Consider the following 23,415-nt stretch of genomic DNA (forward strand, 5'->3'; position numbering starts at 1 on the left):
TTTGGAGGTCATTCTCTGAGTGTGCACACACTACATTGTCATCAGCATATTGAAGCTCTATGACAAAAGTTATGGTAACTCTTTGCTTTCAACCTACTCAGATGAAAGAGCTTTCCATCTGTTCAATATACAGTATAATTTCTACTCTGGTGGGGAGTTCCCCTTCGACAAAGTGACCCTGCTGGGAGTACAAGAGTCTCAATGGCTTTGCTCACAAGGATCATCGCAATGTGCAAGCCCACTCACCACAACAAAGTGATGATCCATCATCAACCTGTTGATTAGCATACAGTATAGCAGTTATATGAAGGCTTCTGTTGGGCCAACCTATTGTAACTGAAATCTACTCAAGACCTTGTCCTGCTTTCAATTTGTAATACTAGAAAGGAAAATGGAAATAACTGAGCCTTTCACAAATAGGAAGGGCATTTTCTCAAGTTGTTCTAACACTCAGCTAAATAGTAAGAAGCAGATAAGAGGAACTTCCCCACAATGTACGTTGTTATGATGCACACAGAGTAGCAAATCTGTTGTTATTCCCAAAGTACTCTAAAAGCGTGAAGGGTACTTGCAAGTCTAAGAAGAGCAGTTAAATACTGCCCTGTTTATTCTAAAGCATTTCATGGTTAACGTTTCAGAAAAATCAGCTGTGATCCTCTCACAACTGAAGAATCCAATGAGAAACAAATATCTAAAAACATGGCCTTGAATGAAAGAAGAATTACACAGCACTTTGTATGCTGAAGTGTGCAAAATACATTCTAAAGTAATAATGGTTGTGCATTTTATAATGTGTTATCATGCCCTGCATTTGGTTTGTCTAATGATAAAGGGACCCCTGACCATTAGGTCCAGTCGTGACCGACTCTGGGGTTGCAGCGCTCATCTCGCGTTGTTGGCCGAGGGAGCCAGCATACAGCTTCCAGGTCATGTGGCCAGCATGACAAAGGCGCTTCTGGCGAACCAGAGCAGCACACAGAAACGCCGTTTACCTTCCCACCGGAGTGGTACTTATTTATCTACTTGCACTTTGATGTGCTTTCGAACTGCTAGGTTGGCAGGAGCTGGGACCGAGCAACGGGAGCTCACCCTGTCGCGGGGATTTGAACCGCCAACCTTCTGATCGGCAAGCCCTAGGCTCTGTGGTTTAACCCACAGCGCCATCTGCGGTTTGTCTAGATCAGTGATGGCGAACCTATGACACGCGTGTCAGATGTGACACACAGAGCCCTCACTGCTGGCACACACCCCATCGGCCCATTCGCGCTGTTGTTGTCCCCCCCCCCCATTTGTTCTCCCGCACCTTCTCCCGCTACAGCTTGTCTCCGCTGTTAAAACCCGGATCCTTTTATTGTTGTTGTTGCTGCTGCTGCTGGTAGCCAGAGATTGGTTTTTAACCCTTTCTGTGCTGTTTTTTCTGGTGCTTTGGCAGCCGATGTTTGGGTGTAACAGCGTTCGTTTTTTAACCCGTTCTGTGCTGGGGTTTTTTGCGCTTTGGCAGACTATGTCGGTGCTGCGTGTTAGTTCCAGCAAAGGTATTATTCATCATTCATTTCTGTTCTCCCCCCCCCCAAAGTGCAGCAGCTTTGGGGCATCCCCCCCAAAAGCAAAACAACTTTTGCACACACCCCCAGTCAGCAGCTCCCCCGCAAAAGCTCAACAACTTTGGGCACTTTGTGATAAATAAGGGGTTTTGGGTTTGGTTTGGTTAAATAATTAGTTTTTGGTTTATTAAATACAGTTATATATTACAATTATACATTTTTGTTATTTAAACTATAAATATCACAAAATTATAGTTTTTTTCTCGAAGTGACACACCACCCGAGTTATGCTCGGTGTTTTGGTGAATTTTGACACACCAAGCTCAAAAGGTTGCCCCTCACTGGCCCAGATGGCACCTAATCAGAGATTAGAAAACAAAGAAAACAAAAGTCAACCTTAGAATCCTTCCAATAATGCCATTGGGTCACCCACTGATAAAGGAAAGCCACTCAGAAACACCCCTTAAACTTTCACTTGAAACATTACAAAGATTGGCATAAAGGCATGTAGTGAACCAACATCTTTTTCTGTGTAAGTAAATTACAGGATATACACTATTGGAAAGTAAGTGGTGCATCCTCCCCAAATCACTTGCAGGTACCAGTAGTATTGAAGATACCCTGATAGCAGCAAGAGTGCAAATCATCATGAATGTGCACTAAAAAGGATGTCTGGAAAAACCCGCAGTCCTGCTTGAGAAAGAGATAAATGGCCATTCTCTTTGGGATGCATAGAAAATTAGAGGAAAGGGAGACGTTAGTCTTATTTCACTCCAGGTTTGGGGCAATCTCAGAAATTAGCAGAAGTGTTTATAGATGCCACCAAATGTTGCCAAAGGTGTGCATAAAGTAAGTGACTGATCTCTCCCAACTCCAGAGATCACTCGAGACAGGGAAGTGAATGTGATCACAAATAATGACTCTAGCAACTAAGTCAGGCTTCTTCAACCTCAGCCCTCCAGATGTTTTTGGCCTACAACTCCCATGATCCCTAGCCAGTGGTCAGGAATGATGGGAATTAAAGTCTCAAAACATCTGGAGGGCCAAGGTTGAGGAAGCCTGAACTAGGTTCAGAACAAAATATGTGAACTGCGGGTGATGACAGTATAGCATAGAGAAGTGACCCTTCTATCATACCACCTTCAACTATCTGATATATCTTTATCTGCCTTATTTTCCTATTTTTATTTATAAAATTATGGTAGGCAGGTCTGATTTGCTCTAGACTTGCAGATAAGATATCAACAATCATTGACCATTAGCATGTTTAATAAATGCATGTACACTTAGAAAAGTTACAATGGTCCGGGGTCCCCAAACTAAGGCTCGGGGGCCGGATGCGGCCCAATCACCTTCTAAATCTGGCCCGCGGACAGTCTGGGAATCAGCATGTTTTTACATGAGTAGAATGTGTCCTTTTATTTAAAATGCATCTCTGGGTTATTTGTGGGGCATATGAATTTGTTCATATATTTTTTCAAAATATAGTCCGGCCCCCCACAAGGTCTGAGGGACAGTGGACCAGCCCCCTGCTGAAAAAGTTTGCTGACCGCTGGTCCAGGATCAGCCAAGCAGAAGTAATGCTTCTTTCCTCCATAGAGTTCATGAAGTCAAGTGAACTTGCCCTATCTATGTGTATCTCTCCCATCCACCATAATATTATTATTTAGCTCACTTGCTTGACTAAGTCTGACCTGTGTCTGACCTCATAGGCTTCCTGTGGGATATCAGTGTAGTTAAGGACTTGGCATCATTTTTGGATACAGGTTTTCCTTTTCTTGTGCCTTTATCCATGTATTGGTACTAGACTTCTATACAGTACCGTAGCTCTTTCATATGTCCTTAAAATCATACTATCCTAGAGGATGACATTGTTGGCTACATGAATCCTGAACAGTAACATTCATGCTAGAAGATGTGGGTTTTATTGCAGGTGTCAACTTTTCCTAGAAGGCTTTATAATATGTAGGCAGCCGCCTCACATTGCACCATACCAGTTGCCCACCTTGCTCCTTATGAGCTACACTTGAATTACCTGGATATGCCCGGGATTGAGCTTGAGACCTTTTGCGGATGCTTTGCCATTGCGTGTCCTACAGCACATTCATGCATCTCAAAATATATTGCGGATGTAGTGACAATTCTCAGATAGCAACAGGAGGATTCTTGAGATGATAAAAATTTGTGCAACTGCTTTCTTATAATAGCTTGAATGCATTCCAGTAAATCAAGCAAGTAGTTTGCTGTCAGGAAGAGTTCAACCGACTGCTCTGTGAATCAGAAAATTTAAACTTCAGACCAGAATGCTCCTTACCGACACTGGGCAGAAATGTAGATGGAAGAGCTCTGTAGTACATTGGAACAAATCCTCAAATTAGATGAATTTAGCAAGGCAGTGTGAATTAAATGGAATTGCCGTGCTAGAATCAAACACGGTACCCTGGGAATTAGGCACTCGCTTTCATTATGGCCAGAAAGCCTGAGTACAAACGCTTTGCAGTGTCCTCACAGAAAAAGACCTATTAATCAACTTCTGACAACTCGGCCTCTTTTTCCCAATGAAGTTTTGTTGGTTTCTGCCCTTAAAAAGTTAGGCACCATAGCAACAGAAGAAACCAGGCCAAGTGTATGTCAATGCAAATGTAGGTAGCAAGAAAGCAGGCCAGGGAGGAGCACAAAAGTGCACAAATCCCTTCCACAATATCCTGCGGGGGCCACCCACCACCAAATCCTGTTTGATGCTTTGAGATGTGAAAGGACATGCTTGAGCACTGCACTGCATGGAGGGCATGTTGAAGTTAATGTTATAAGGTTAGCCTGGTTTTCTTCCCCCACTTTCCTGGTGTGGGTTCTGAATTCAGGAAGCTCCACTTACAAAATAGACGGCAACTGTGGCCAAAGGTGGCAGCTCCCTTTTCATGCCTGAGGTCAGTTGCATGCAGTGAAATTATTTGTAGGGGAAGTTAGGCCCAGAGATGCAAACTTGTGAGGACTATTGGGGGGGGGGAGTCACATGTGTGACATCTTGACATTCTGATGTTGGGCGCTAGAGCATCACACCTCCCTAAGCTGGGTAGAAGTTTCACGGGCTTTGGAAAGGAGGGTTCAGGGCTCTGACAGGATGTTGGAGCCCTCTAGCCTCCTTCCCAAAGCTGGGCATGGGATCATGGAACTATAACTCCCATGACCCTACTGGCAGGCTTTGGGAAGGTGGGGGCTGTCCAAGCATCACATCTCCCTCACTAAGCCGGGCAGAGGCTTCCCGAGCTTTGGGAAGCATGTTCCAGGGGAACCCTAGTCCACTGACCGCATGCCACTGCTTGAGCCAATGCATGTCTACCTGGTAACCTCTGAGAGATTCTACATCAGCTTTCCCCAATCCTGGTGGCCTTCAGGTGCTGTTAGACTATAACTCCAATGACCTCATGATGATTGGGCTGGTTGTAGTCCAGCAGCATCTTCAGGGCATTCAGTTTGGACGAAGCTGTTCCTGCATATTGCAGAGGACTATTGCTTTAAGCCATAAGCGGGATGCTATTTTCTTTTCTTTTTAATGTTTTCATGCTGAGGAAGGAATGCTAGCATATCAGAGGGAAACTGTTTAAGCAAAAAATTCCCCCACCCTCGGATGCTTTAGTTCCATTACATGCGTAGAACTTTTTAGCACTTGGAATCTTCCCCCTGGCAGTCTGAAGTTGCACAGTTCAGAATCCTACCATTTCCATTTGCTACCTCATTTCCTGTAGTCTGCAGGGTTGTCCCTGCAGGATGCCAAACAAGTGTGCTTTGCCTTGCCTACTCCTGTGTGAAAATCTTAGAGAAAAGCCACTGGTCCCCTGGGCACCTGTTAGTACCTTTTGAAGAAGCTCTGCCTAATAGAGAGAACCAGAAGCCTAGGGAAAGATCTAAACACTAGCCCTTTTAAAATAAACTACAGTGGGCATCCAAGGTGAGATAATTCTTTCACACTGTTGTTCGGTGTGCCTCTAGAAGTAACCTACAGGCAACCAAGGTGAGAAGAAAATGCCTTTGCTATGGCCAAGATAATATTTCTTTCCCTCTCTCCCAGAGAGAAAAATACAACTCTTAAATTACCGTGTAGCAATATTCTGCCACTGCCTCCAGTCATAATGAAAAGGACGATGCCCTAGGTATAGCCAAAATTCTTAGAATGATGCCTAGCTCTAAAGGTGCTTTTTGCCCATTTTTTAAAATCTTAACCATGTTTGCATTGCTTTTATTGTGCATTTCTTCAGATTGTGGTTTTCCAGGATTTCACATGTGTGCATGCAGTTCTCTTGTATTCAAGGGTTTCCTCACTGCTTTTTAGGGCAAGGACCAAGATATAGGGATGTTTCCCTTGCAAATTTGTATTGGATCCTTTCAATGGAAAAGCTGTGAGCATTATTTCCACAGTCATTAATCCACAATCTACCAAATTGGGTGGGAGTGGGGGGGGGAAGCAGTGTGAAGATGGTTTTGTATGATGTGGGGCTTTGCGAAACAGTCCAAGCTACCTGATCTTTCTAGGCGCTGTGTCAGCCATACCCCATGCCTGCATATTGATTCTTTGGAGAAAATGCTTTACAATTTTCTACTTTGGGAATCATTCTAAGCATCTGCAATATGCTTAGAAGAGGTGTAACCTGTTACCAGTTATCTTGGTCCTAAGCACCAGCATTATCTCAGCACTGACAACAATTGTTGTGAAGCGTGCAAACACTGCACTGCACCAGCTAGTGTGAATACTGGATAGCTTTGTTACTAACTGAAATGGAAACCGGCCTTTTAAATGTAAATTTGCTACAGTTTTGACCTGGAGCTAATGGAAGTTTCGTGCAATTTTGTCTTGCCTGTGAGCCAATTGCAGCCTATTGCTGATTAGGAGATATTGTTGAGCTCTCACTCTGAAATACGCATCCCATCAGCTTTCACAGGGAGTCGAAACCTGTAATTTTCTAAAGCTTCAGCTCCTAATACTCAGCCATCCTTCATAAAGGAATCTTTGTGACAGCATTTTTTTTTTTTGCATTCGGGATTGTTGGAGAAGAAGGCAGGGAATTAAGTTTGTGCGGTTGTTGTTTGAAAAAGTAGAAAATTCAAGCAAGTCATGGCAATGTTTCTATATGTAACAGAGATTGCAATCCTGTGTGGAGGGATGGTTGCGAGGTGGGGGGGGGAGAGATGGGGGAGATTGTGAAGCCTAAAGTGTTTTAAGTAGTGAATATAAAATTAAGCTTAATTGTTTCCTTTCTGAGCAGCACTGTGTCTGCATGGAAACCATGGTAACTGGGACAGCATATGCTGGTACCTATTTCCTGAGTGATAACAGTGAATGTAGAGTAGGCACAGCTCTAAACAACAAAGCCTTGCCAGCTGGAGTTCAAAGACAGCATTCTATGCACCCAAGGCAGTTGCCTTTCTTGCCCCATGCCACAAAAGTACACTTCTTATTTAAGAGAAGCAGCATCTTTCATAAAGAACCTTCTTAGTAGACAGGGATTCAAAATGATAATTTTATACAGAGCTTGGTATAATATAAAGCTTTGATCTAAACCCCCAAACCCACCCCCACCCCCCGTGAGAGAGATTTGGAACTTTATGATTCACTAGCTGACCCCGGCCATGCGTTGCTGTGGTTCTTTCCTGTTTCCCACGTAGCATGCTGGATGTTCACTTTGATTCAGATTGGAACAGGCTGGGCATGTGTATATCCCATAATTCTGTGGCATGTTGAAAAAGAAGCAGGATATGCTCCTAGGCTTGAGAGCCAAATTTCAAGCACCTCCACTTTCTACCTCTTATATTAGTGAAGCTCTGATATCTTAGAAGCATGGAGGCAAATCCATATTTGAACTCTTTGGTGGATACCAACTGATCCAACTTATTGGCTCATTTTTAATTTGTAAGCAGTGAGTATAACTTAATATCTTGTCACCACTAGGGTTGCCATACGTCCGGAATTTCACGGACATAGCTGGGATTCGGCAGTTGGAAAAAGCGCCTGGGTGGAAACCACTTTATGGCCAGGAAAATCAGGACGTAAGGCAACCAAGGTCGGAAGTGTAGATTTTGCCAAATATACTTAACATTTTGGTGAATGCTATCCTCCTTCAGTTTTTCTTAGCTTTGTCAAAGGGATGACTAACTGTGAGAGTGAATCATTTATACCATTTTAATTAAATGAGAGATTCTACAAGAATATGTGTTTTGCTTTAACTATAAATAGCAGCACGTTTATAATAATGTGCTAAAATAGCTTGCATTAACACTAAGGTCGTGGAGAAGATATCACATGCATTAAAATGCATGCCAACAGTCAAAACACTTAGCTGCATTCAACCCTGGGAATATAGAAAGGAGAACTAGATTACCTGGCAGCAGGAATGGAATCCATTAAATAAGCATATGTATTTATAGGCAGAGCAACTCAGCATCCTTAGTTGCATTGTGAATTAATTATCACAGTAGTGCCTCAAAGGCAGACTTCTCTGTTTAAACTATTAAGATGGAAGCGTATGCAAGTCTGTGCCATCCATTGAAAAAGAATGCAGAAACATTTGCCAAAAAGCATGAACTCCAAATGTAGGTAGTCCTACCAAGAGCACTTTGAATGGTGCTTAGTTGATCACTGAGCCAACTAATGACACAAAATGAATGAATGAGGGACAGACTGCAGTCTTCTAGCAAGGTGGGCTTTTAGATATCCTTGGAATCAAAAGCAAAGCAAAACATTCAATTGTAGCTGCTTGGTTCTATAAATAAATAGCATTTAATTTATTTATTTTATTCCTTTATTTGGGGATTTTTATCTTGCCCTTCATAAAAACACCACCCAGTTCACACCTGTTTATGTACAGTATGTAAACACACTTGGTTGAAGGTCTTGTGAAATGAAATGGAAAACCTATTCTTGGGTGTTTCTTCTATAAGGGCTTGTTTATGCATTCAAGGCATTGCTGGTCATCAAGTGATGAACCACCAGATATTTGTGAACCTGCCCTTAAGAACACAGAATTTTCAGGAACTGACAAAAATGTTTTGTCTGGTTTTCTTCATTCAGTGAATATATGTTACAGATGTACACTTTAACCTTTGCCTCTCGTTGCAATTATATTCCAGAAATTTGAAGGTTAAAGAAGTATTAATGTGGAGCCTGCACTTTTGATCATCTTGAAAGACGAAAGAAATCCTGTCACTAATGCAATATCAGAAATTGTATACTTACATTTTTTACCCCCATGTACTTTCAATAAGCAGAGCTTCATTTTGACAGCATCAAAATGGTCTCTGTGCCCTCTACCCTACCAACAGCCAGTGCTGATCTCAAGATAGGGTGAGATTCCTTGCTTTCCTCTTTTCACCTTGGCTGAACTGCTGATCCAAGCACATACTGTATTGCCCTGATGCAGTTTAAACAGGAGGAGCTTCAAGATGCTTCTGATCTTCACTGGTGGATGATTTGAACCAGCTTCTGAGCTAGCGGCATGTGTGCACCAATTAGTTAGATAACACGTGCAGCAAAAGGGAAGGTAGAAGAGGAAAGGTTTGCATGCCGCTTCCTTAATTTTCATTGTAAAAATGAGCAGAACATACAACAACAATCCCTTTGAAGCAAGAACCATTATCCACTCTCTTAAGGCATTGTCATGTGCTTTGTTCTAATTTATTACCTTTCAATGAACTTCCTACTCATGTACTGTACATTATTTTCATCCAAACCTGAGCTGCACAATAAATCAACCTTCCTACCTTTGTTCACAACTCAATAAAACGTCTATAAAATAGTATTTAAAAAGCTGGCAGATGGCACACACTCGTACAACTGCAAAGCAAGATAAATACCATTCTGTTTGCTTTGGAGCATGGTAGACTGTTGGCGACTTATTGTCTCCATGGAAATAATGGCTTATAATAATGGTATGATAAGACCTTTCATTGCCTACAGACAGCCACCGAATCTTAAACAACTCCTCACCCACAATAATACAACCACCAGACTTAACATGGACACTGGTACCAGAGCCTGCAATAAACCCAGATGCCAACTTTGCTGCCACATACACCCGGACAACATCATTACTGGCCCCAACAACATCCAACATACCATTTCAGGACTATTTAATTGCTCATCTTCTAACATTGTGTATGCCATCAAATGCCAACAGTGCCCTTCAGCTCTCTATATTGGACAAACAGGCCAAACCCTACACCAAAGGATAAATGGACATAAATCTGACATCAGGAATCACAAGACAGAGAAACCAGTAGGAGAACACTTCAGTCTCCCAGGACATTCTATACAAGATCTCAAAGCAGCTGTTTTATTACAGAAAAATTTCAGAAACAGACTGGAAAGAGAAGTTGCTGAATTGCAACTCATTAGCAAGCTTAAAACCATGGAGCCACCTGGAATGAACAGAGACATAGGATTCTTATCTCATTATACATGATCAAGTTTTCCTTAGCACCTCAGCCCTTGCTCCCCCAGCAAGACCAATTGCAGTCATTAACAGTCGTTAACAGTCATCAACAGGTTTACCACTCCTATCAGCCCATCACCCATTCCCATCACCCCCACCCCCCACCCTCTGAATATACATAAGGGTCTGGTCACTTCTGTTTCAGTGTATCTGAAGAAGTGTGCATGCACACGAAAGCTCATACCAAAATAAAAACTTAGTTGGTCTTTAAGGTGCTACTGAAAGATTTTTTTTATTTTGTTTCAACTCAGACCAGCACGGCTACCTATCTGTAACTGTATCTATTTGTTGTAAAACTGCTTCCTTTTCCTTTCTGCTTTGATAGTACAGGGGGTGACAACCCCCCCGGTTGTTAAGGCTGATCTATAGTGCAAACTGCACATAAACAGAAATAGATTGCAAACCAGCTTTAGCCAGCACACTAGCATGGATCCCTGCATGAATAGTAGTGGTGAACAGAGAACTCGGCTGCACTAGTTTATTTAAATGTCATTTTCTTCAGTTAAGGAAAGTCCTACATCCATTAGTCACTCTAATGTCACATAAATACTTGCAGAATGGAGCAGTACACCCTATTCCTCATATATTTTCCCACTACTTCTCTTTTAACTTCTTAACACATTGCCAGAGCAGTATTCAGGTGAGTTGGCTCCAGAATTTAGCATCTTCAGTGTCTATTTAAAATAGAGCAACTTTCTAACCCTTAAAGATGTAAAATAGGTTCAAAAATAAGCTTCAGAAGCCCGAAGGAGGACTGAGCAGTGTTTCTTACAGTTGTGACTTCTGGGTTTCCTTATACACCTGCGAGTTGATTTCGGCTGTTGTATTTTATTTGGGGGAAAACCCCAGCACCGACGCAAATTTGAACTTAATTGCTGGTGTCACAATGCAACAAAATCCACCTACGTGTGCTGTTTTCCTTTGTGCAGCTCTTCCTCGCTCCACAAAATGTGACACTGAATTGCTTTGAACAAGAGCACATGCTTCCAAAAGCAACCTGCTGAGAAGAGTTTTGATTTGGGAAAGCTTCTCTATGTAATACTGTGGGTTATGAAATCTGATGGTTGGTAACAATCTACTTAGATTAGGATCGGACTTCATCCCTATCCTACCTCAGAAGGTTTTTGGATTACACCCCCCCCCCCGATACTTTTCAGTACTTCAGAGTCAGACAGATCCATTGGTAATATCCTATTGTCCGTGTTCCATTTCCCCATGCTCCCAAATGCAAACTATCCCCAGCATGTTCAGATTCAGAAGGCTCCATCTTCCAGGTCAGCAGCATTGCTTTCAAGCCAAAACCCAGACTCCCAGCACATGCTTCCTAGCAATCAGCCACATGGTAGGATGGCATGGACATCATGCTTCTGTAGTCTATGAGTGGCTGGGGGAACCCAGCCCAATGGGTGGGGTAATAATAATAATAATAATAATAATAATAATAACAACAACAACAACAAATTCCTGTCTGCATTGCTTGATTAAGGATGAAATCATCACCATACTGGCATGCAAACTTGCCATTGATATTGTATCTGTATGTTTAAAAACAGAATTAAAGTTAGGTAATTGAAAGCCATTTCAAAAATCTCTGATGCAAGCACGTTTGGATTTGGTTAGGTGTCATTTCAGAAAAATGTATTAAGTATTAAATGGGTTAAACCACAGAGCCTAGGGGCTTGCCGATCAGAAGGTCGGTGGTTCGAATCCCTGCAACGGGGTGAGCTCCCGTTGCTCGGTCCCAGCTCCTGCCAACCTAGCAGTTAGAAAGCACCTCAAAGTGCAAGTAGATAAATAGGTACCGCTCCAAGCGGGAAGGTAAACGGCGTATCCGTGTGCTGCTCTGGTTCACCAGAAGCGGCTTAGTCATGCTGGCCACATGACCTGGAAGCTATACGCCAGCTCCCTTGGCCAATAACGTGAGATGAGCACCGCAACCCCAGATTCGGTCACGACTGGACCTAATGGTCAGGAGTCCCATTACCTTTACCTATTAAATGTGAAAGGGCTTTCGGAAATCACAGAATGAACCTCCTTTCCTGAATCGGTGTGTGTGTGTCTCTCCAACGCTTACGACACCCACATGGCTTCCCATGCCAGAGAAAAGGGGACCAGCCAGGTGTCCTGGAGGATCAGAGCTTTCCCGAGTTTCCCAACTCCCCCGCTCCAGCTGCCCCTTAACTGCATGGTATTAATCTGAAGGCTGCAGTTTCTCCTCTGAGCATTGAACAAGAATAAGGGAAACCAAGCCAGTTATGTTCTTTTGCTCAAATACGAAGCATAGGGACTGATATAACTTACTCAGTGAATTCTTGTGGAACAGAGCTATTCATCTATTTTCATTTTGCTTATAGTTTTTCCCCCCCATGACCTATAACAGGCATAGGTAAACTCTGCCCTCCAGATGTTTTGGGACTACAACTCCCATCATCCCTGACCTGTTAGCTAGGGATGATGGGAGTTGTAGTCCCAAAACATCTGGAGGGTCGAGATTGCCTATGCCTGACCTATAACAAGCAGCCATAACAAGTAGCCCACACCAATTTTTAAGATACTTGAATATTGTGGTCTTGTATCCAAAATCTGGAAATGGAAAGTACTCCAGACGCTCTGGGCTCCTTTGGGAAGTATTGGGTGTAAATTTAATAAATAAATGAAGTCCAGATGGATTCCTGTCAGAATAGATTGTTCTCCTTTTGTCCCCCTCCAGTCAGAGGCAAGGGGAATGGTGCCAAAGCTATATTTCAGTCAAGAAATATTTTGTGGCAGAACTTGGTTGCTCACACATTATTGATTCCTCAGTTAAATGAAAGTTTGCATGTGGACCCCCAACAAACATTTTTCAGCTACGAAAGGAGATAAGCATGGAGAGAAAAGGGTCTGTAGCTTTTGCCTTCCATCATCATAGATCTTCTGACTTTCTCGACTTTCAGAAAACGCGGCTGTCCTTGAATGCATTAGCAGAATGCATTATCTACATAACCCAAGTCTGAAACATGGTGTTAACATTCATCCTGAGGAAAGTGTATTCAGTTTGAGACCTCATAGGCAGCAAACACTGTATGTAAATACAACCACAGATATCATTTCAGCAATACTGTGGTTATTCTATAGACTTCATGGGCCTGGGGAATTAAGAAGCATTCAATTGCTACCCAACTTTCTTAAACAAACAAACTGCACAATCTCGTTAGGCCTGTGCTGAAGGGCAAATTAGTCCTCTCTCCTGTAACACAATTCTTTGTGTGATTAATTTGACATTAAGGGATGGTGGTGGGGCTCAGTGGGATAGAACCTGGTTTGCATGCAGAAAATCCCAGGCTCAGTTCCTGGTATCTCCAGGTACAGCTGGGAGAGACACTTTCCTGAAACCCTGGAGAACTGCTTCCCATCACTGTAGACAATATTGAGCTAGGTGGACCAAAGTATGACTCCATATAAGACAGCTTCCTGTGCAATAACATTTTTTAGGAAGAGCAATGTATGGTTTGAGTAATATTCATTCTGTTTCACAGCCTTGGCTTTTATCACTTCAGTTCAGACACCTATGGCACACTCAGAAGCAACATAGCATTATATTCCATGGGCTTTACTCCCAGGTAAATGTGTATTGGATCAGAGCCCCGGCATCAAACCTTTGTTTTAAAAAAGCAGCTCTTTATCTTCTCTAGAGTGTGGCCTGCATTATGTGTGAGCAGATTCCAGCTGCTACCACTTTCTTTTTCACAATGCCAATTATAGCCGTTCACAGGGAAGGTGTCCAGCTATCGCCAACACAATTTGCAGCTCACTGCAGCTTCTGGAGTCTCTCTTCCGCTCTACCAAGGGGAGAAAAAACAGGAGCGCTTTCTTTCTCACATTGTTTAGCTCTGCAAATTTCAGATCTCACCTCATCTCTTTGGAGATGCTAATTTTAGATATAAGGTGCTGAATGTTTTCAATTTCCAAAGAGGGGCAAAAAAACTATTTTTGGCAGTGAAAAACAGCATGCTCCATATAGTGACGGTTGCAGATGTTTTGCTATGAGTCAGAAAATCCAAAAAGCAATACCCCCAGCTCCCATTTCCCAATAGGAAATAAATAATTCCTGTCTTGTGAATTTGTCAGCCAAGATCTGCTGCCTGGAGGCAGCCATCTTAGGGCTTCTTCTAAACTAAACCTTTGTGACGCTTCAAGTTGCTGTAGCCTTTGCTTCTTGCCCATGTCACAGAAGTGATGTGGGAGAAGCCCACAGTGCAACCGAACTGTGTGAAGGAGCTGTGTTGGGACTCTCCCATATAACTTGAGGCCTTTAATATTACCTGTGCAAGCCCACCTTCCCTGAGAAACTCCCTCAGCCCAAACTCTAGGGATAGGGAACCTGGTAGCTCTTCCAGATGTTACTAGACTACAACTTCCGCCACATCTGACCATTGGCCATGCCGGCTTCTTCTAAAGGACAATGGGTTCCCCACTCTTCTTATAGGCTAATGGCCACATTTAAAAATACCCTGCAGTTAGCCAGGAGGACTGTGGGCTTCTTTCTCCCCTTGCCTATTTCACTGTCTTTTAAGCTACCTCTTCAGTTCTTACCATATTGCAACAGCTGCTGTTCCACTCTAACGCCCATTCCTTTCCCCTGTCCCATTTTATAGTTGCCTTTATTCCCGTCTCCTCTGAAGCATAAATCTCCTTTCTTCCTCAACAGCCTGGATATTCTCAATATGAGTGGTATCATTGAAACACATTCGTAAAGGAGAGGTAAAACCAATGAAAATGCCCTGGCTGGGAACCATGATGTTTACTTACAAGCAAACACCATACAGAACACAGGCTTCCTCTCCCTTTAATACTTTTGCAGAAGAGGGGCCTTTCCAAGATGTAACTGCTGGTATTCCTTTTACTTTTTTTTTAATAAGGAAATTGTGAAAAGGTCTAGGGGGCATGTCATTATTATTTTTTTAGCATCTAAAGGAAAATTATGCACAGGGAAGGCTGTTGGTCATTTTAGTGCCAATTTTCTGGTGCATATTAAATATACTTAGCAACCCACAGTCAAACAAAGGAAATAGAGCCAGGCAACAAAACAGGAACTAATGCAATTCCATCTGAATCAATATAGATTTCCAGTAAAGCATAGAACAAAATACAGAAGTTCAGACAATACAGATCTTCATGGGTATGTGGCCAATAACAAAAAGGCATGAATTCAAAGGGCAGCAGCAGCAGCTATCAAGGGCTTCAATACAAAGAATTGCAGCCAGTAACACACAGCAAAATTGTTTTTGGTTCCAAACCCATTTGTTTCTAACTTCCGTAATTATGCCAAAATTAAAAGAATGCCTACCCTAACTCAATTTCCCCCATTTGCTCTTTTGCCCCTCCCCTTTTGACCAGACACAGGAACTAGACACACACTCATTTCTCAGAAGACATTGTAACTCTGCTTTGCTTTAATTATAACTATTTACAGAATGTGATGAGGGCAAGAGATTCTGCAGAGCTCAGACCAAAGAAGATCAGATCCAGATAAAATGCATTTTTGTTGTCTGGGGTCTGCGTAACAGACAATTGCTTCAGAACAGATGATCTCCCACGCAGCCAACATTTTCCGATTTTTGAATTCTTAGGGTGTATTTGCAGATTTTGTTGAGATTTTGCCTCCTACTTCACAACGGCATGCAGTTACCGTTTAAATAAGACACAGTTTACAGGTATATGTGTGTGCGTGTATGTGTGGCGAGGGAATCAGATGTGAAGTATTAAGAAGACACCGGCTTGGTCAGTCAAGATTTGGCAGACATTCTTATCTAGGCTTTAGCTGCTTTTTGTCTTGAGGAGGAAAGATCTCCACAGCAAACGGGATGAAGAATGTTAAGAGATCAGTCACATCCTTCAATTCTAATGAGTATTCCTTTGCTATTTTCTCTGCAGTCCAGGTTTCCGGAGACTGGAGATGATTATGGAGAAGGGTCAAGACTTCAACTACAGAGATTTTGCCTCTAGGAACAGACTGAATATCCAGGGGTCCAAGATTGCCTACTTTTGTAGGTCTGCGTTCCTCTCGCTTAGAAGGAAGGCTTTCTCCTTTGTTTTTTACCTACAGCGGGGGAAATTATTTTAAAAAGTTAGGTTTTAGTGTACATGCTACACATGCTCCATCCGTTAAGGCAGGGGTAGACAACATGGGAACTTCCAGAAAGTGTTGGACTACAACTCCCATCATCCCTGGTCACTGGCAATGCTGGCTGGGACTGATGAGAGTTGCAGTCCTTATCTGGAAGCCCCCACGTGGCCTACCCCTGCCTTTTAACACTCCCCCTTTCAACAGAATGTAACTAAAACATTCTAAACCCATTTCTTTTCTGAAAGCAAGACTTAATTGTGGAATTAACCTTCTCTATTTGCTTGCCTGGTGCCTGATTCGATGACCTTCATGGGCCAGGCAGAAAGGACTGTTTTCTTCAGATTTTAATAGCTTTAAACGGCTGGCTCAGGATTCTGTTAGCTCATAGGAAACATTTTGCTCTAGGAGGCTTAGTTTGGTCAGAATTGAGGGTACACTTCCAAAGTTAATGCTAAATAACATTACTTCTGGTAAATGAGGGCCATGAAAATTTGTGTCCTGGGCTTTTTAGACTCGTCTACCCATGTATTATCTGAAACCAAAGGGGTGCATTGGTTGCCAGATGTGAAATGTATCTGCATTATTTTCAGCTCTCCAACCCCACTACGCTGCTATGAAAAAATGCTGTGACAAGAGGATATGGTTTTTACTGATTATCTCAGGCAGAATGCCTGAAACCCTGCAGAGTTCGTCTCAACCTGTCAGTCTCAACCAGGGGTGGCTAACCCACCTGTGGCCCAATAACATCTGGAGGGACCACAATTATTATAATCCCTGACCGTTGCCCATGCTGGCTTGAATTTATGGAGCTGGATCCCACCAACTTTGGAGGACACTGTTTCCCTATCTCCACTATAGACCCTGAAACAAAATTATTCGCACTAAGCACACTATTAAAATAAGCCTAAAAGCATGTGATTCCTTCCTCCACACAATTTCTCTTCTTGTTTTACATGCAAGCCCAAGCCTTCCAACCAATACACACTTGTTCTACTGAACACAGAATGACTTGCCACTGAATAAACATGGACAGGATCGTGATACTCGTCCATTACCTAAACATGCTCACTTGCAATTAAGTCTTCCAAGTTCAATGGAACCCACTTCCTATTAAGTATGTTTGGGATTGCAGCCTGAGAAATCTCAGATAGATTTGTCTAGGAACTAATGGCATATTGACAGTGCCATCTTATGCATGTTAAATCAAAAATAAGGCCCATTAAATATCAATTGGTATTGTATCATTAAGTGTATCATTGCAAACCAGAAAATTCAGAACCAGAGTACCTTCTTCCCATGGAAATAGCACAGGATTCTGCTCTCTATCCTAAAATACCGGTACACTGGAGAATATTAAATAATATCTGGTTTATACCTACGCTTAGCATGCAAGAGACTTTTTTAAAGGAACACAAAATGAACGGCAAAGGAAACTGTAAAACACAAATAACAGCTAATTCAGTAAAATAGGGAGCTATTCAGGAGGCCCATGGAATATATCTAGATAGATGTAAATGTGTTTCCTGCATTTTTATAATAACTATACTGTAATTTGTTTGCATAAAGAGTTTAAAATATGTACACACACAATCCAAGAGAGCAAACGAGACCTAACTTTACATGGACTAAAACTATGACTATGCTTGTCACTGGTGTGTTAAAGTGCTTAACTGGCACCTGCATATTCCAAGATAGCCTGACTCACATGCATAACTGGATCTTTGGACTCAACATAGACATCCTTTAATAATGTGTGGAGGTGGTCATCTTTTCTCTTAATCTCTTCTTGGAATCTGTCGGTGTCTAAGGAGAGATTACAGAACACATTCTAAAGTTATATATTTCAATTCCCCTCCACCCCAGCTTAAGCAAAACATTACAACCCTCAGGAGAATAGTTCATAATGCATGTAAGGATACTCCTGAATTAATACACTCCTCCTTTCACAACACACACACATATATATTCCTGTACACTTCAGGAAAAATGCTTTGGCACTAGCTTTGAAGCTCCCATTTCTCCTCACTAATGTGCAAGATTATTAACAGTTCATCCAGGCCAGTGTTCTGTTGTCTACAGTAAGGGTGAGGAATGTGTGATCGTCAAGACTACAACTCCCATAATCCCTGGACGTTGGCCACACTGAATAGGCCAGGCACCCCCAAACTTCAGCCCTCCAGATGTTTTGAACTACAGTTCCCATCATCCCTGACCACTGGTCCTGTTAGCTAGGGATCATGGGAGTTGTAGGCCAAAACATCTGGAGGGCCAAAGTTTGGGGATGCCTGGAATAGGCCAACAGCATCTGAAGAAACATCTATTTATGCTAGGTGGGGATATGAACCTGGATTTCCCCCATCTGACACTCTATCCACTATCCCACACTAGCAAATAGGGAGGCATCTCCAGCAATCACAATTTATTGTTTTAAGGGGCTCTCAGGAAAGGGGCATGCATCCTGGCTAAGTAATCTAGTACCCACGGATATTCTCATAGACACTAAGAGTTTGCCATGTTAGAAATGGAATCAAATAAATATCTGATAGCAGACCAGGATTTATTGCAAAACCGGCAGCTATTTGATCTGCACCCCCGTTGTTTTAATTTAAGTTAATAGTGAACAGAAAGATGGTCAAGAAACCCATCAAAACCCCTGACAGACGTCTACTGTACATTTGCCTTCCCAGTTGCCTTGCTTACTGCCTGGCTCTGCAGACGTCCATGTACTACAGCTCCCATCACTCCCCGATTGCTGGCCGTGGCGGCTGGGGCTGATGGGAATTGTAGGCTGGCAAACATTAAGAAAACATCCTGCTGGTTTCCTCCACCCGTCCAGGGAGACTACAGCTCCCAGCTTGCAAATCAAGCCGGTAGGCCGCGCGAAGGGCGCGGGAACACAGCTGGAAAGAAGAAAGGGCCGCTTCCAAGGAGACGGCGCTCCCAATGTCACCAGGGCCGCCGCGCCCTTTGCAAGGAGGGCCCCCAGCAAAGAAAAGGACCCCCCGTTTGCTACATCCGAGCAAAGTCGCCACAGGGCAGCTCAGGCTAACTCACGGTCTGCAGGCTGCGGGTGCCGCGGGGCTGGAACGGGCTTGGCTTTGGCGATTTCCCGGTGGGCTCGGCTCTCCAGGTTGAACTTGCTGAACACGCGGGTCACCCTGGCGCCCATCATCCCGGCGCGCGGCCGACTTCCACTTCCGAAAGCAAGGCGGAGACGCGTCCTGTTCGGGCATGCGCGCCGAGAAGCAGGGAGAAACAGAGCGCCCCATGGCGGGCGGGAGGCCGCGCTGTGGGTAGACCGGCGGCCAGACGCATAGTTAGGGCGGCGAGGTTGCAGTTCGTTTTGCACGCATTGGAAGGACGTGTGAACATCAGCTTACCCAAGGACGGGACGAGACAGGGAGGGGCAGCTGTACCCCCTTAATCAATAAAAAAAATCAATAAAAATACATAGGTAAGTGAGGTTTCCCTATATATAGGAAAAACAAGAACTATAACAGCAGTGTTAGAAATAGATATGAAAGCTAGGAGCTACGGTAAATGGCACCTTAAACACAGAGGTTATGGGCGCAACAATGGAACATCTAGGTGTGCTTTTTTTATAACAAGAATGCACAGCTGAAAATGAATGACCTGCAGCTAAAATCTTATGTTCATTTTTCACATGGTCTAGTCCTCTTCTCAAGACTGCCTTCTTAAGAGGAAACAAAATTTAAAAATTCCTTCCAGTAGCACCTTAGAGACCAACTAAGTTTGTCACAGGTATGAGCTTTCGTGTGCATGCACACTTCTTCTTCTTCTTCAGGGTATCTGAAGAAGTGTGCATGCACACGAAAGCTCATACCTATGACAAACTTAGTTGGTCTCTAAGGTGCTACTGGAAGGATTTTTTTATTTTGTTTTGATTGCATCAGACCAACACGGCTACCTACCTGTAACTATTCTTAAGAGGGTATCTTCTCCAGTCTTCAGAGTGTGGCTGGAAGTGGGCATGCAGAAAAAGGCCCTCCCTTTTCTTCCACTCTGCAGTTTTAATCTGAAAGTTTAGGCGCAGTACTGCACCCAGAGCTCAGAAACTGCTTGTGCAGGTTAGGCTGAGACTGACTGGTTGCCCGGTAAGCTTCATGGTTGAGTCAGGTCCTACTCCACACCTGCTCAATGAGACTTACTTTTGAGTAGACATATATAGGATGGTGGGACCCAGGTGGCGCTGTGGGCTAAATCACTGAGCCTAGGGCTTGCTGATCAGAAGGTCGGCGGTTCGAATCCCTGTGACGGGGTGAGCTCCCGTTGCTTGGTCCCAGCTCCTGCCAACCTAGCAGTTCGAAAGCACATCAAAAAGCAAGTAGATAAATAGGAACCGCTATAGCGGGAAGGTAAACGGCGTTTCCGTGTGCTGCTCTGGTTCACCAGAAGTGGCTTTGTCATGCTGGCCACATGACCTGGAAGCTATACGCCGGCTCCCTCGGCCAATAATGCGAGATGAGTGCGCAACCCCAGAGTCGGTCACGACTGGACCTAATGGTCAGGGGTCCCTTTACCTTTACCTTATATAGGATGGTAACTTTATTTTATTGAAAACATACGCAAATGTCCGCAAGGAGAATTGCAAATAAATAAATAAATAAATAAATAAATAAATAAATAAATACAGGTAGCCTATAGTACCATATTGTGTAAGTGAGCCTCTTTCCTCCACAGCATCATGGTCCTGATCTGAAGGACCATTCCCCCTCAACTGCAATTAATATGAATAGGATTCTTTATATGCTGTTTTGTATCATTAAAACAATAGACTCACTAAAGTGGAGAGTCCAGCAACATGCCCACCCCTAATACAGATTGTGTTCTCCTAACACAGATTGTACACAGGGCTGGAAGTCGACATTTAGCTGCCAAAGGCAGTTTCCTATAGGGACGTTGACTGGATTGACAGCTGATTCTTTCTTCAGCCTTATTGAAAAGAGTGTCCTCTCCTGTACCTGAGGGCAGCAGGCTAGTTTAGGGCTGCAGGTAAGGCCATGTGACACACACTGCTTTGCCCATCGATGGGAAGGAATGGTTAGGGGGGGCTCAAGGTGAATAGCACCCCAGCATCTGCCACCTGAGATGACATCATTCTGCCCATTCAAACTGTTATGGCTATTTTGTACAGAGCCATGATCCTATGCATGTTTGCTCAGAAGTAAGCCCCACAGTCATTCAGTAGTTAAGCAAAGCACAGAATCCTTGATTAGTGATCTGAATAGGCAGCTAAATCCTTGCTATATATCGGTGGTTTATATATGCAGAGAATTTCATTATGAGTAGTTGGGCTGTGGCCAGAGACATTATTTCCAAGGTTGCTGCGCTTAACTGAATTCCCAGAAAACACAGTGACTTCAGATATCACTTCATATGCAATAGGCTGCTGTTGTACTAACATATAGCCTTGAGCATCTAACTGCCGTTGAGGCTTCTGAGTGCTACACACTCATTTCTTATTCCCCAGCCAACTTCCCTCTTGCCACTGGAGGTTTCCCACGTGGACCATTCCTCAAAGAGAACAGTTATTTTCTTTATAGATGCATGGTTATATAACTTGGCCTTGGAATCTGCTGGAGGCCATCTGTCCCATGTGAATAGACTGACACAACAACTTATCAAAAATGACCAGCTTTCTGCTTATGTTTTACAGGCAACAAGCCAGCTATATTCTGGCATTTACCACCATAGCTTCATAAGAATACATTCAAATGCCGTAGTTTTATTCCTCTTTTACTTTAAAGGCTAGTTATATTATACCCCATTATGGAGATTTCAAGTACCGAATGTCACATATCTTTGAAAGGATCATAATCAACTGCTTATTACGGTATTATTTAAGGAGAGACTGGGCTGCCATCTGTCAGGGATGTTTGTTGTTGGTTGCTGCATTGTACATCCCATGTCAGGAGTGTGGTCTTTAGGAAGATGTGCTGTATATACTCTGAGCTCTCAGACTCCTCAACACATATTTTTATTTCACTCCCCCCCCCCCCCCGCGCCCCACACACAACCATTTCATTCTTGTATTAGGAAATCATTGATCTGTAACTGCATTCAGGATCCATGGTAATCAGTGGAAGAGTTTGGATTTGATATCCCACTTTATCACTACCCTAAGGAGCCTCAAAGCGGCTAACAATCTCCTTTCCCCTCCTCCCCCACAATAGACACCCTGTGAGGTGGGCGGGGCTGAGAGACTTCAGAGAAGTGTGACTAGCCCAAGGTCACCCAGCAGCTGCATGTGGAGGAGCGGAGACACGAACCCGGTTCCCCAGATTACGAGTCTACCGCTCTTAACCACTACACCACACTGGCTCTCATGGAATGTTCTCTGACGATACCAGAAATGATGAATCCATCATTCCAAGTATGCTTACATGCCCAGGGGACTTTCAGATCATTCTTTTTGCAGATGAACCAGCTGGGTCACAATGAAAGAAGCTATAGCTTAATTGTAGAGTTCATGCTTTGCATACAAAAAACCCTAGATACAAGTCCAAGTTTAAGCCAGTTAAAAGAGCCCTTGTTAGCAGGGGTACGAAAGATTGTTCGTTTGTTTTAGTATACTGCCCTTTATCCAAAGATTACAGGACAGTTCACACACACTCACACACAAATCAAAATGATAACATGCAGTACATCATAAAACAAGAATGAAAAGAAACCAATAACCTTCCTCCCACAAACATTAAAAAGCCATAGAATGTTAATCAGCTAAAGGCCTAGTTATACAGAGAAACATTTTTGCCTGGAAACCTCAAGAACTTCTGCCAATCAGGATAGAGAGATGAATGGCTTGGCATTACTGTATATAGGCAGCAGTATCATATGAATATATATGTGTGTGTTCACAATTAGAACTATACTTCAAGAAATTACATAAGTCTAAATAAATACAATCTAATAGAGAAAGGGGGTATCCCAAAAGGATAGGGGCTATAACTCAATGGCAGAACACATGTTCTGTATGCAAGTTCTGTATGCAAGTAGCCCCAAATTCAGTATCAAGTACCTCTAGTTAAAAGGATGTGATCTTCCAGAGGTAAGTCCCATTGAGTTCACTGCCACATAAGTGTGCACAGAACTGCTGCCTAAGTGAGTAAAACAGAACAGTATATTGTTGCAGAAAAAAGTCTACTCAGGCAAATGGTTTCATTGCTGAACAGACACCGATTTCTCAAAAGATACAGGAAATTCACAGAATGATTCCCTGAGGGCTTCATTTCACAGGTAGATCAGAACTGCTGAAACTGAT

General features: G+C 43.1%; 1 protein-coding gene across 1 annotated transcript; it reads right to left on the reverse strand.

The window, feature by feature from the left end:
- Window positions 1-15,108: 15,108 nt before the first annotated feature.
- Window positions 15,109-19,327, reverse strand: NDUFAF4 (NADH:ubiquinone oxidoreductase complex assembly factor 4). The gene is made up of 3 exons (XM_035109358.2): window positions 19,188-19,327; window positions 17,839-17,936; window positions 15,109-16,106 (listed from the first exon to the last, which is right to left on the reverse strand). Exons 1-3 carry the CDS (start codon window positions 19,303-19,305, stop codon window positions 15,813-15,815), a joined length of 510 nt encoding a protein of 169 aa, XP_034965249.1. The 5' UTR covers window positions 19,306-19,327; the 3' UTR covers window positions 15,109-15,812.
- Window positions 19,328-23,415: the final 4,088 nt, after the last annotated feature.

Source organism: Zootoca vivipara, chromosome 3 (genome assembly GCF_963506605.1).
Source record: "Zootoca vivipara chromosome 3, rZooViv1.1, whole genome shotgun sequence".
In the NCBI taxonomy this organism is placed as follows: domain Eukaryota; kingdom Metazoa; phylum Chordata; class Lepidosauria; order Squamata; family Lacertidae; genus Zootoca; species Zootoca vivipara.